The sequence below is a fragment of the Eublepharis macularius genome, chromosome 2, assembly GCF_028583425.1.
Source record: "Eublepharis macularius isolate TG4126 chromosome 2, MPM_Emac_v1.0, whole genome shotgun sequence".
NCBI classification, from domain to species: Eukaryota; Metazoa; Chordata; class Lepidosauria; order Squamata; family Eublepharidae; genus Eublepharis; species Eublepharis macularius.
In genome coordinates, this window is record NC_072791.1 from 68,071,169 (window position 1) to 68,085,909 (window position 14,741).

Here is a 14,741-nt window from a genome sequence, read left to right on the forward strand (position 1 = left end):
TAGATTTCTGCCAATGGAGATTTGCCCTGTTCTTACTGTGCCCAAAAGGTCATGAATTCATATCTGTTAGTCCTAGTTGCCTATTTACTGGCCACTAGCTGTGGCTTGGTAAGCCTAATTGCAGATGACATGATCATCTCAGTAGTGAACACGAAGGAACATGATAACATCTTGAAATGTGTTTTTGACAGAGCAAAAAAGGTATGTAAAGTTTAATGAGGACAAGATCCAGTTCTTAGTGGAAAGTGTCAAGTACATGGGCCATTTTTTTACAAAACAAGGTGTCAGGCTTGATGAAGACAAAGTGCAGGGCTACTGATCAAACACACCCACCAAAGGACAAGAAAGACCATCAGAGACGACTAGGGATTATACACTACCTAGCACAATATGTTCTAAATTAATCAAGTTCAACTGCACTCCTGTGAGCTCTGTTAAGAAATGACAATGACTGGCAATGCAGACATGAACAGCAGAATGCTTTGGACAACCTCAAACAGGTCGCCACAACTGCTCTTGTACTCTTATATTTTGATACAAGAGAACAGTATAAAAACTATTGCCTACGTTCTCAAAGCATTAACACAGGCTGAGCAAAACTGCACAAAGATCAAAAAGGAACTTCTGGCAATTGTGCTTGTCATGACTAAATTCCACCAGTATGTGCTTGGCATCCAAGTGCTAGTCCAGTCAGACCATAAACCCTTGGAGGCAATATTTTCCAAGCCAATGAGAAAAGTTCCTGCACAGCTACAAAGGATGTTCCTACAACTCCAAAAATATGACATCCAGATTGTTTATATTACAGACAAGAATATGCTAATGGCAGACACATTTCCAGAGCTACTAAAACCCTCTGCTCTCTGTACCAAATTCTGTCCATGAAGATAAAGGCATTTACAGCCAGGTGGACATTCAGCCTCTCGGGGAATTTTGTTAACCCAGCTGCAGGACAATAGAAGGGCACACAATGAATAGCAGCCCTCAGAGCCCTTCATATCCAAGGATAGTCACACAGTAGGAAGCAAATTAAACCAGATCCTAGACCCTCCCTTAGAGACCAAATCAGGATTGAATGTGATTTGCTTATGAAAGCTTGTAAAATAATTATTCCTAAAAGGGCATGGTCTCACAGGCTGACCCTATTTCATTTTTCCCATAAAGGCATGCAAAGGTCAAAAGAATGGGCACATCAAGTCATGTATTGGCCCAACTTAGAACAGTGAGTTGAACACTGCATACCATGCCAGTAACTTCAACCAAAAGAAAGAACCGGAGGAAAGCTAATTAAAGAGGCAGTCAATAAATATGCCAAATTAATAAGGACAATAGAGAAGTTATCAAACACAATTGTAATAGTAAATCAATAGATGAATCACCCAAAACCAGTGAAACACAACAAGCAATAGTGTCCAAAATAGTCCAAAAATCAAAGTGCACGCAGGCACACAGTGAAGCAACAATATAAGGGTGCACGCAGGCACTCCCCTGTACAAAAAGTACAGATAACAAACAGATAACAGTGAAAAGTCCAAAGCGGCAACAGTGTCCAAAAAATCCACAGCATTTGGATCGTTATGACTGTTAGGACTGCGGCAGAAAAATACTCTGTGCAATATCATCTGGAAATTGGCAATATGAGAGTAACGTGCCTTTGAAGAAGTGAATTATTCACGAAACAGGTGTTACTTACGTATGCTGGCAAACCCCGTAGGCGTGGCTGACTGGACGTCGGACATCTTCCCACAGCACAGCCTCATATCTTCAGAAAGTGTTTATTTATATTTGACTCCTTTTTTGGACACTGTTGCCGCTTTGGACTTTTCACTGTTATCTATTTGTTATCTGTACTTTTTGTACAAGGGAGTGCCTGCGTGCACCCTTATATTGTTGCTTTACTGTGTGCCTGCGTGCACTTTGATTTTTGGACCATTTTGGACACTATTGCTTGTTGTGTTTCACTGGTTTTGGATGATTCATCTATTGATTTACCATTACAATTGTGTTTGATAACTTCTCTATTGTCCTTATTAATTTGGCATATTTATTGACTGCCTCTTTAATTAGCTTTCCTCCGGTTCTTTCTTTTGGTTGCGTCAGCTTTTTCCGGAGTGGCCCTCCCTCTCCTACAGTAACTTCAACCAGGCAGCTGCAGACAGCCAGTGATCTCAGATGAAATCCTAGACTTGCCTTGGTTCAGAGACTGGCAGCTGATATATTTAAACTCAATGGCCAATTCTATTTTATATTATTATTCAAAGTTTCCTAAAGTTATGTACTTGCCAGATAAGACAGCAGACATGGCTGTAGCCAAGATGAAAGCACAGTTTGCATGTTACAGTATTCCTAAAGAACTAGTTCATCCTTATGCTAGTTTAATGATGAACCAATTTACTGGGGCATCTTCATTATACATTCCCGTACTGGCTACCTCCAGTCCAATGGCCAGGCTGAATGCGTGGTCCAAATCATGAAACATATGTTCAAACAAACTTTAACAGATGGTTCAGATCTTAATTCAGCTTTATTCAATTTGCAAAACATTCCTATTGCAGGTCTTGAATATGCCCCTGAGCAGCTCCTGATGGGGAGAGTTTTATGTAGCACACTGCCTGCTACATCAGCAACAGTAACACTGACTCACAGACTACTGACTGATGTTCGTCAGAACATAAAGAATCTCAGCTGAGAGGGGGAATGTGTGAATACAGAGACATGCAGGATGGGTACCTGCATCAGTCAGAGGAACGACTGAAGCAACATACAGTGAAACACTAAGTGGTCCCAAGAGCTTGTTGCAACACCTCATGAAGCAATTCCAGGACAGATCTCTCATGAAGTTCCAGACCAGCAATAACATGAAGGTGGCTACACTCCAGGTGTCCTTCCAAAACCTGATGACACTCCAGAAGAAGGTGTACAGGCTAAATGTACACAGGTGTTCAAGTTGCCTGCTAAGTTTAGACTATGTGAAGGATTAGTGGTAAAGGTGAACCCTAGTGGTGAGTCAAGTGCTAGTAACGTACGGCTTCATATCTTTGTAGTGTTTGAATTGTGCTGATTAAGCAGCACCCCAGAGTTAAGGGATGTGGTGTATTTATTGTATATGTTACAATGGAACAGTCTGTTTCCCCCTTCTGATAATTGTGTGAGTTGGTTTATTCTCATGGGGTAGAGTCTCTAAAGGGATCTCTTTGTTAGTCAGAATTATGGACGCATGAGCTCCGTCATCTTGAAACCAGTTGCTCCCATTCTTGTATCTTGTTTTGAACACACCTGTCTCTGCTGTGTGAACCTAAGAGCAGGAAGTAGTGAGTATTCTCACAATGATCAAGAGCCTTTTGATCTCTATTGCGGTGTCCCTTTCCTTGGGACACAGAAAAACTTACAGGAGGAAGAAAAGAAGTGGTAGACAAATGAAGATGAGAAAACATTTTGACTCACTGAGGGCAGCAAAAAACCTTAGACCACCTCTAAGATGGTGATAGAATAAATCTCTCCAATTATCATATAGAAGAATTGCAGACCAGTATACCTGTTTGATGAGCAAAGCTGCCTCCAAACAGATTTTGTGACTGGCCACCTTATCTTGTAGCTGTTGCCATAAATATCGGATATTTTCACACTGCTTGTCAATGTCCTTCTGGTGTGAAAAGCTTTTCTGCCTTAGCTCCCAACTCTTGCAGACTATCTTGGAACAAATTACTTGGTGGGAATCACATTCAGCCTGTAGAACCTGCTGGATGAAATGAATGCCAGGTGAACCTTAACTGGATGCTGCCATTAAGTCCAGCTAGCACTTTGCTAATCTTTTTATTTCATTACTGATAGCCCTGATAGACCTTCTCATCTTCCCATCAGCATTAGTCATGGAGGGCTTCTATAATTAAATCCATTACTGTGTGATGGCATTTGATGATTCAGCATGCAATGTGCAACCAAATATAACTCAATATTGGTGTTATTCATCCATATAGATTCTCAAATTACAATGATTTCGAATGACAAACAACCATATATATTTAACAGACGTTACTGATATTGATGGTACAACTAATAACATTTTGATATAGCTAGAAATCTATGTTAATGAAATTGTATCGCTTTGTAGTTTGGTCTTTCGGACAAGCTTTGGTTGAAGTGCTTACAAAAATATCCTAAGAATCTGAAGGCTTCTAAAACATTTTCCAAGGCGGGAACTTTTGGGTAAGCTAAAAGCTGCACAAATGGATAAGAATGGGTTACGTTCATAACTATGAATGATATAAACATACCTTATGGCTCTGAAGGGAGGCAGCAATGCGATTGAGATCTAAGGTTACTGTTTTCACCAGCTTCAATTTATCAGACAACCACAGCTCCTCTTCTTTGCACTCATGGAAAAACTCAAAAAACTTCAAAGCCTCTCCCAGCTGGTTTTGTCTACAACAACAACAACAATGCCTTTATTGACGTATCTCAGGTTATCGATACAGGCAGTAAACAATATAACGGGAACAAGGGTATTTTGAGTGAAAGCAGTTAGACATTTTCAATCGATCCTTGATTACCAGACTTAAAAATACGGCTACCTTTTCAGTTATTTCGGATGACGAATCATTCAGAAGACGGTACACCATTAAGGGCTCCGAATGGCCCAGCATATTAAGTAAAATTGGGTCTAAAAGATTAGAACGTATATCAGCATACTGGGAACAATGGAGTAGGATATGAGGAACCGACTCAACTGAATTTGAATCATAAGCACAAAGTCTTGCAGAATATGTGATCTTATTATATCTGCCATAGGTGACTGCAGAAGGGATAGCATTGCACCTAGCGAGTGCAAATGCTCTGCACATTTGTGGGGTATAAGAGGCAGATAAGTAAGGAGCCAGTTGGCCAGTAATTAAAGGGATTTCAAAATTCAGAGGAGAGCAGGATTTTGGAGCAGCACTGGCAAGCTTTTGCAATTCAATGTCCAAAATTCTACATTTAATTGATTGATATGCATTTGGAAAAGGGAACATAAATAATGAATCTGGCTTTGTCTAATTAAAGGAATAAATGGTGCCTATCAGTTCATTTAGGTTTAGAAATTCAGCAAAATCTCTTTAAAAAGAACTTCAGTACTGCATTAAAATAAACATTTTCCCCTAGTGTGTCTAGGAAACAAATGGTACCGACTGACTGCCAGTCGCGGGGTGGAGACCAGGCAGCTGCTGGTCCCCCAGGCATTCCACCCCACTGTCCTAACCTTTGCCCATGACCACGCCTGGGCCGGGCACCAGGGGGCCAACAACACGTTGGCCCGTGTTCTGTCGCATTTCTTCTGGCCTTCCGTGGCAGCGGAAGTCAAGGCCTTCTGCCGCACCTGCCCGGTTTGCCAGCAGGCCACCACCCAGCCGGCGCCAAAGGCCCCACTGATGCCCCTGCCGCTCATCCGTACCCCCTTTGAACGGCTGGCCATGGACTTCGTGGGACCCCTGCCCCGCACAGCCCGGGGGTGCCGCTTCTTGCTGGTGCTGGTCGACTTTGCCACCCGGTACCCTGAGGCAATCCCCCTGCGGTCCATGCAAGCCGCCAGCGTGGCCAGGGCGCTGCTACAGTTCTTCGTCCATGTGGGGCTGCCCCGAGAGATCATCACTGATTGCGGGATGCCTTTCACCACCTCTCTGACCCGTCAGCTCTGCGCGACCCTAGGCAACAGGCAAGTCTTTACGTCCATCTACCATCCCCAGACGGACGGCCTAGTGGAATGCCTTAACCAGACCATCAAGGCCATGTTGAAGAAGCTGGCCAGGGACAAGCCAAACCAGTGGGACCTCCTAGTCAACCCCCTCCTCTTCGACCTCCTGGAGACGCCCCAGGCATCCATGGGCTACGCCCCGTTCGAGCTTCTGTATGGCTGCCGGCTGCGAGGGATCCTAGGGGTGGTCGAGGGGCAGTGGGCGAACCCCCAGGACAACCCCGCGGCGGCCGCCCCAGACTACGTGAGAGAACTCCGGGAGCGCCTCCAGCTCGCCTAGGAGACAGCTCAACAAAACCTCGCCGGGGCCCAGTAGGCCCAGAAGGAACGTTACGACCGAGGAACACGGCTCCGAACCTTCCAGGAGGGGGACAAAGTCCTGGTCAACTGCCAAGTCTTCAGGGCCCAACAGACCGGGGACCCCTGGAGGGGGCCGTTCATGGTCATCCGAGTCATAGGGCCCCTGTCGTACCTGGTCCAGGGGGACCCACGTGCCGGCAGACCAAAAGACTGCACGTCAATGACATCAAGGCATGGCGGGAGCATGAGGTGCAGGATTGTCAGCTGGCAGCAGACCCCTTGGAGCCGGCGAATGGCCACCTACCCTGAACCCCCCCGAGGGGGTGCGCCCAAGACGCCCATGTTAGACCCCGCACTGCACCCGGACCAGCAGGAGCAAGTAAAGCAGCTGCTAAGAGACTTCCCCCGCAGCTTCTCCCGGGTCCTGGGGTGCACCTCATCCGTGACGCACACCATCCCAACCCCGGCCGGTCAGGTCGTAAGGGCCCCTTCGCGCCCACTGCCCCGGAAGCAGTGGGACTCGGTGGCCAAGGAGGTTGCTGACATGCTCCAGCTGGGGGTTATCAAGCCCTCCCATAGCCCCTGGAAGAGCCTGGTGGTGTTAATCCCAAAGCCCGATGGGTCCGTTCGCTTCTGCACTGATTTCCGCAAGGTCAACCGCATCACGCAGTTCGACGCGTACCCTATGCCGCGGGCCGAGACCCTCATCGACCAGCTGGGGACTGCCTGGTACCTAACGGCCCTCGACCTTACAAAGGGCTATTGCCAGGTACCTATGGCGGAGGGGGAGAAGGAGAAGATGGCCTTCGCTACGCCCCAAGGGCTGTTCCAGTTCCGCACGATGCCCTTCGGCCTGCATGGGGCGGCCGCCTCCTTCCAGTGGCTGGTCGATACAGCGTTGGCCCAGTGCCAGGGCTTTACGGCCACCTACATCGATGACATTCTCGTCTTCAGCTCCGACTGGACTTCCCACCTGCGGCATCTCTGCCAGGTCTTGAAGGCCCTGGATGACGCCGGCCTCCGGGCGAATCCGCAGAAGAGCCGGGTGGGCTTTCAGGAAGTGAAATACCTATGCTTCCTAGTAGGCTGCGGGGTGCTGAGACCGGTTCCGGAAAAGCTAGCCACCCTGGAGGACTGCCCCCACCCAAACACCAAGAAACAGCTGTGCCAGTTTCTCGGGCTGGTCGGATATTATAGCAAGTTCATCCAGAACTTTGCCACCCTAGACAGCCCCCTAACAGATCTCCTACAGAAGAGGCTGCCCTCCAAACTCCCCTGGTCTGCGGCAGCTGAGGAGGCCTTCTGGACACTCCGCACCGCCCTGTCCGGCGCCCCGGTGTTGCACAACCCCGACTTCGACAGGCCCTTCATCGTCCACACGGACGCCTCGGATACTGGAGTCAGGAACATGCTCTCGCAGGAGGTCGACGGGGTGGAGCGGCCCATCCTCTTCCTCAGCCGCAAGTTACAAAAGGCCGAGCAGCAATATGCCACGGTGGAGAAGGAGGCCTTGGCTGTCAAGTGGGCGGTGGGGGCCCTCCAGTACTACCTCACCAACAACCCCTTCACCCTTGTGACGGACCATGCTCCCCTCCTATGGATGAAAGACCATAACGCCCGAATACTCAGATGGTACATGTCACTCTTGCCTTTCAGTTTTGTGACACAGCACCGACTGGGCCGTCTCCACCAGGATGCACGAAGACGACCACCCGACATCCGAGGGCCAAAGGGGGGGCGTGTCTGGGGACGGGTCTCCCCTCCTTCGTCGGCCTCCCCCACGGGCCCGGGACCCTTGCAGCTTACCCGGAGGCGGGAGAGGACCGGCGAGGCAGAAGCAGCAGCGGTGGCCGCGGCAGCAAGCAGGGATGAGCAGCAGCTGCTGGCGACACAGAGGCCGCAGTGCCGCAGGCCAGGCCTGGCAGCCGCGGCCGGGAGGTGGAAGTGCGGCAAGCTGGGTGGCTGGCGGCGTGGAGGCGGCCGCAGCAGGTGGCTATGGCCCGGCTACAGCGGCTGCGGAGGAGGCAGCGAAGCGCAGCCATGGTGCTGCCACCTGCAGAGCTCAGCTCCGACCAACGCCCGCGGCGGGGGGAGGAACAGGAGCTCACCCGGATGCTGGCTGGTGATAGGCCCGCCGGCCCGCCAACCAGGCGGGCCAGAGGCATGGACCCAATGGCGGGACAAGGGAGGGCAGGCGAGACAGCCTCCAGGTGCCCGAAGGCCCGAGGCCCTCAGCCTAGGAGGGGGTGGGGCCAGGTGTTGCTGCCTGCATTAGCCCAGGTAATTGGGCTCATCTTGGGGGCTGGCGACTGGGGAGCGGGGCGGGGCCACCCATAGAGGGGGAGGGAATAAAAGGGGTCTTCAGCTTCCTGGCCGGGGAGGAGAAGCAGGGAGGCAGGTCCTGAGGGAAGGACCATCCCTGGGCCCAAGTGCTGTGCTGCCAGGCCGCTCATACTGTCTAACAGCCTTGGGCCATCTGAGGCCAGTCAAGGGAAGCCCAGACCCCCCTCTTTGCCAGCATGCGGGCTGCTGGCACAACCTTGGATGGATCCTGAGCCCCGGGACCCGCCGCCTGTGGAGGCGCCAGCCTCGCCGCAACAGACCCGCCAGGCGCCGCGTCTACATCCGACGGAGAACGTCACTATGGGATATACCTTCCTCCATTACATAGGTTCACAATTGTGTTGAGGGCACATGTGACAGTGCAAATCTAAGTCAACAGGCTTGGAAAGGTGTAACTCTGCTTAGGATAGCATTGTCAGTATCCAAATACAAACTGTAGCAACTGGGCAGCAGTTTTCACATTATCTAAACCATCCCTCTTACAGGAATTGCTACTAGATAACAGCTGTTGTACCTATGGATGAGTCAGGTTGCACATTAAAATCTCTATGTGACTACGTTTCTCAAAATATATAATATGTAGCCAATTTAATATGTGAGAGAACAAGCCTACTTATACACGTTAATTTGCATTAATTCCTCTTCAACCCCCAGACACGACTATCTCTCTCTTTATTATTTTCTCTGCACAAATGGTGGGAAGGAATGAGGAACAACTCAAAATAATCAATTTATAGCTTCAAAAAATCAAGTGATCTAAAACAAGAGTAACTGCATTACATAGAACAATTCTAAATACCAAGAGTTTATGACAGCCCAGCTTGCTTTCTACTGACCAGTACTTTGTTCATGTTGTAGCTTGGACAATTACTCTGATAGTTAATCCGATTAACTTGTTTTATACAGCCATTCCCCCCATTAACTATACTGAAATTAGGATATTAGTATATATTATATTAATTGACACCTTGGAAATCCATAATAAGGTTTTCTAGTTGGTGTTCTTTGAAACAAAAGATTTTATTAGTCTCCTCAGGAAGTAGTAAATGAGAAGAAATTTACCGTGTTTTACAGAGATCCAGAAGGTTCTGATGAAGTTGGTGGAGCATCCAAAGTTTAGTTTGAAGCACATCTGATTTGATTGATTTACTTTTCAGGTTCTCATTGGCTATTTTAGAGATATGTGTGATCCTCTCCTCAAGGGAAGAAGCCTGGGAGGCAACTAACTGGTGCTTCTCCAATAAATCTACTGCCTCTGAAAGCTCTTTACCACAATCCTGAGAATTCACCAGGACCTGGGAATAGAACGAGATACCAAGAACGTCCACCTTTATTCAACCACTTCCTTGCAGACAGGTTACTGCATTAACCAAATGGTAGCTTACCACAGCTTACATGTAACCACATGTTATATCCTTCCAAGAGACGAGGAGAATTTTACCATAAAGCAAGACCTACTCAGAAATCTGAGGAAGCAGGGCAAAAATAAAAACCTCCTCAATACACAGCACAGTTTTATAAATGTCTAGCATACCAAATAGTTATGTGCACATACATCTTGGAGGAATCTTGACTGCTCTTGTCCAAAGAGCTGCTTACCATAAAAGTTAGAGGAACTTCTGCTGGAGGGTGTACATGTGTGTGCAAAATAAAATAAATTTAATTGGCTACAAGAAAAGCCACAACAGACCACATTTGTATGACTGAATTTTACAGAGCACAGTGGCTATCTTCCTTGGCCATGCAAAGGTGACGCCTTAGCATAAAAGGGATGACTCAATCAGGCATGCTCAGGTTCACAATTATTGTTATTCCAGGAATTCTGAATCAACCAAAGCACTATGTCCTGATTGATTGGCACTAATGTAGCCTAACAGAAGATCCTCTGGAGATCCTGAAAAAAAAGGCTAGTGTGCTGTTGCCCTGCCTCTCTGGTTCTGTCTCTTATTTCGAAAGCCTTTTGCCTTGAACTCCTCCTCAACATACCACCTCAAGCCCTCTACTCTCCTCCCCTCCCTGCTCAGTCAATCCTGAGGCTTACTTCAGATACCTCCACTTCCCTCCAGTCGCATGAAAACCAAATGTTTGTTTCTTTTATTCTCAACAAGAGTTTCAACTTGGTCTTAGATTTGGAATGATTCATTTATTTATAAAATCTATTAGCTGCCTTTCTACCTTAAGGCACTCAAGGCAGTTTACAACAAGCATAAAATACATAAGTAGACTTCAATTTAAAATCACAATTTGAAATTACCATTAAGTAGAAAAATTAATCAAATACCATACTGAATACAACTGTCTTCAGTTGCCTCTTAATGATTAAGAGTGAGGGAGTCAGGTGCACCTCCTTGGGGAAGTTGTTCCAAAATCATGTAGCTGCTATTGAAAAGGCCCCCTGTTGTGTACCCACCAGACAAGCTTCTTTGATTGATGGGACAGTTGGGAGGGGCCCTCCCTATGATCTTAATTCCCAGACAGGAATGTAAAGGAGAAGACATTCTTCAGATATCCTGGTGGCAAATCACATAGGGTTTTAAAGGGCAAAACTAGATTTTAATTGGGCTCAGGACAGGAGTGGATATTAGTCAGTGTAAGTGCTGTAGTATCAAGGTTACTCATTACCGGTAGCTGGCTCCTATCAGCAGCCTAGCTGCAGCTTCTGAATGCTCTTAAAAGGTAGCCCCAAGTAGACTGCGTTTCGACAGTCCAGTCTAGATGTAACTAAGGCATGAATCATCGTGGCTAGATCTGATTGAACCAGGCATGGGTGTGGCTGATGAAACAGCAGAAGCTGGGCAAAAGCACTCTGAAGCACTGCAGCTGCATGGCTTTCTAAGGCAACTGCTGTGGGCTATTCTACACGTTACTTCTTTTACGATTTTTACATAGAGCCAACCTGTGCTCCGTGCAGACATACACTAGCTCTGGGGACTGGCTCCTATAAAAAAAAAGAATGCAGATGGGCTCGGAAATCTGCCACTGGGGATGGGAGAGCTCCTGCCTTTCTCCCATGCTTTTTTCCTTGTGTAAAAATGGCGTGGAAGTGGAGAGTTTTCCCCTTTTTGCTGTCACTCATGCACACAATACCTTCATGTGGAGCAGCTGAAATGTTTAACAGTGAGCCTTAGCTGTTACTAAAACAGTATGTCAAAATGTAGCACACATTACACAAGATACCTGCAGCTGTTTAACTTCTTCCATAATAGTATCAATATCTCTCAGAAGGACCAAAACATCCTGTGTAACTTTCAGGGATTGTTTTTGTCTTTGGAGCTGACTTAAAAGATCTTGCCATTGTTGTGCAATGTCCCTTTGCCTGTAAATGAGGAAAAGAAAAATGTGAATCAGCATGGGACTCTAGATAAATTACCATGACAGAAAGAGCTGCCTGCAAAAATATTAGTTCTTTACTGAGTTTTTTACCATCTCTCTCCATAAGGGCAGTTCTACTGTCATCAGCATATATGTTTCCACATCCTTTCTCTGCATCATTGCCTGAATCTAAAAGCTCAAACTATTTCTCAGAAAGAGGAATAGGATAAACTACACATTACGGAAGGAGACAGAGTAATTTAGCACTTGGTGGCTATGATCAGTCATAGCCTTATGCTATTTGTAAAATGCTTCCATTTATTGTGAAATATTTTGAATACCCTCTGATTAGGCTTTCCAGGCTTCCTGCTATGATGGGAGGACTCCCAACAGCAAGCGCTGTTGCCCACCACCACTTGGAGAAAAATAAAATTAAAAGACAAGCAGTGCCATTTGTGCCGCTACATCAATTCCAAGGAAAACTCAAAAGTGGCATAGGTTTTATCATAGAGTTCTGGTGATTCCCCTGGAAGCGATGTAGCAGCACAGACACTCCTGCTGTTTTTCAAATTTTTCTCCAGCTGCCTGATAACCCTAAAGTAGAGGAGCAGAGGCTGCCAACCTCCAGGTACAGCTCTTCCTTCCCAGAATTACAACTGATCTCCAGACTACACAGATCAGCTCCCCCGACAAAACAGCAGCTTCAGAGGATGGACTCTGTGACGTTACATCTCTGCTGAGCTCCCATCCTTCCCAAAACTCTGCCCCCAAATCTCCAGTAATTTCCTAACCCAGAGTTGACAACTCTACAGTAATATCATGTAGTAAGCAGCATCCTATTAAGCCTCTATTAAAGGAACAGTACTTTTTTCTCCAGGCCTGTTGGAAACCCTAAATATGAATAATGTATTGGGATAATCAAAACTGTAAATGGATAATGTATAATCAATACTGATAAAATGCAAAGACTTCTCTCCAAGCACTCTCATATGATATTTTAAATCTGAGAAAATATGAAAACATCTCCCACGTTTCTGGTAGGATAAAAAAATCTGCATACAGACTCTTCAACAACTGTCCACACATGAGCATTCTCTGTGGTGGCCTCCACTTTGTGGAATGACATGCCTAAAGAGGAAAACTCCCATTCCCCTGGCTTTCTGCAAATTATGCAAAACTGAATTATTCAGGAGGGCTTTTTAAAATAGGTTATGCTGTAAGGAAATGGCCCGGAGAAATAATATGGAAAAAATAGGGACTGTAGGCTCTTCTATTGTATATTTTCTGTTGCTGCAAGTATGCCCATTACTGAATAGTTATCATTTCATTTAATATGTCATGTCAAATTGCTTATTTTTTTCAGCATTATTTTCAGCTCTGTATTTGGATTTTTGCTTCTTCTTTTTTCTTCAAATTTCTGCAATCTATACCCTATTGTATTGTTTACTGAATGTTCCAGCTGTTGATTATATTGACTTGCAATATGCAATCACCTTGAGTCTCGGTGAGAAAAGTGGACTATAAATAACATTTAAAAATAAAATTTCAAAGTCATATATGTGTAGCTTTTTGGCTGAACTGTGAAATCTAGCTGATATTTTAATCTCAGTCACTGATATTCAAAGATACAGATTCAATTATTTAAGTGTCTTTCAGCCTGTTCTGCTATTGGTGTGCATGTAGTTTCTAAATTAATTAATTTATTTATGCCATTTATAGTCCACTTTTCTCACTGAGCCTCAAGGCGGACTACACAGTGTGAGATTAGTACAGTCAGTATCAAGCACTATTTCATAAACAATGCCACAGGGTAAATAAACACAAGTTTAGCAAAAATCCAATACACAGTTGAAGAAATGCTGAAACCAAACGTAAGCACTTCTAGACACATAGAGTTGAAGAAATGCTGAAACAGGAGATAAGCAATTCTAGCGCTGACATAGCAGCACATATTTAAAGCAACAGATAGTGCATAAGTCAACATAGCAGTACATAAGGCAATACAGTGGTGAAATCTATGGGTGAAGTCTATTTTCTCTTACTCATTAGCAGAGCAACTGAGACCTCTCCCTACAATATAAAAGGCTTTTTGAATAATGTGGTTTTGCATTATTTGTGGAAAGCTGGGAGAGTGAGGGCTCTCCTGACTTCCTCAGGCAGGCTATTCCACAGGGAAGGGGCACCACAGAGAAAGTCAGTGTATGGGCTACTGTTGATTTCACCCATGTGCAGGGGGGCACCTGTAGGAGATCCTGTTGAGATGAGCGAAGTTGCTGTGGAAGAACCTAGGGAGGGAGGCAGTCCTGTAGGTATGCTGGACTAAGGCCATGAAGAGCTTTGTATGTGATAACCAATTCCTTGAACTGAGTACGGTAACTGATAGGTAGCTAATGGAGTGACTGCAGAATGGGGGTGATGTTCATGCTATTGTTCACTCCTGATAAAAGTCGGGCCACAGAGTTTTGCACCAGTTGGAGTCTTCTAGTTAACTTAGATGGGAGACATATGTATAGTGTATTACAGTAGTCAAGTCTTGATGATTTCTGAATGAATTTATGAGGGCCATACTGGAAAGTACTGGTATTTCAACCTTTCTGCACTTTACAAGTCATGAGTGATTTTGGTTCTACTATTTCTATGAATGCCCTGACCTGGATACCCCTGGCAATCCTGATCTCTTCAGATCTCGGGGGCTAAGTATGGTCAGCCTTTGTTTGTAATTGGATGGGAGACCTCCAAGGAAGGCCAGGGACACTATGCAGAGGCAGGCATTGGCAAACCACTTGTTAGTCTCTTGCCTTGAGAGCCCCAGCAGGGGTTGTTACAAGTCAGCTATGACTTCACGGCTAGAGGTGGGCACGAACAGAAAAAAATGAACATGATGTTCATTGTTCGTTGCCATCCACGAACAGGGACTCACAAACACTTACGAGCATGATCTGTTCACAAACATGTTTGTGGTTGGATATTTGTGGGGGCCAGCAGGCTCTCCTCCAGTCATCATCCAAGTTTGGTCAAGATCCCTACTGCATCATTCCCAGAAACCTGACCTGAGCAG

General features: G+C 46.0%; 1 protein-coding gene across 1 annotated transcript in view; it reads right to left on the bottom strand.

Moving 5' to 3' along the window:
• SPTBN5 (spectrin beta, non-erythrocytic 5) overlaps positions 1–14,741 on the bottom strand; it is a 161,389-nt gene that overhangs the window by 128,160 nt on the left and 18,488 nt on the right. The window contains exons 8-10 of the mRNA XM_054969930.1: positions 11,549–11,687; positions 9,434–9,666; positions 4,275–4,422 (exon numbers count right to left, since the gene is read on the bottom strand). Of these exons, the coding sequence (XP_054825905.1) occupies positions 4,275–4,422; positions 9,434–9,666; positions 11,549–11,687 (520 nt within the window). The remainder of the gene's footprint in view (positions 1–4,274; positions 4,423–9,433; positions 9,667–11,548; positions 11,688–14,741) is intronic.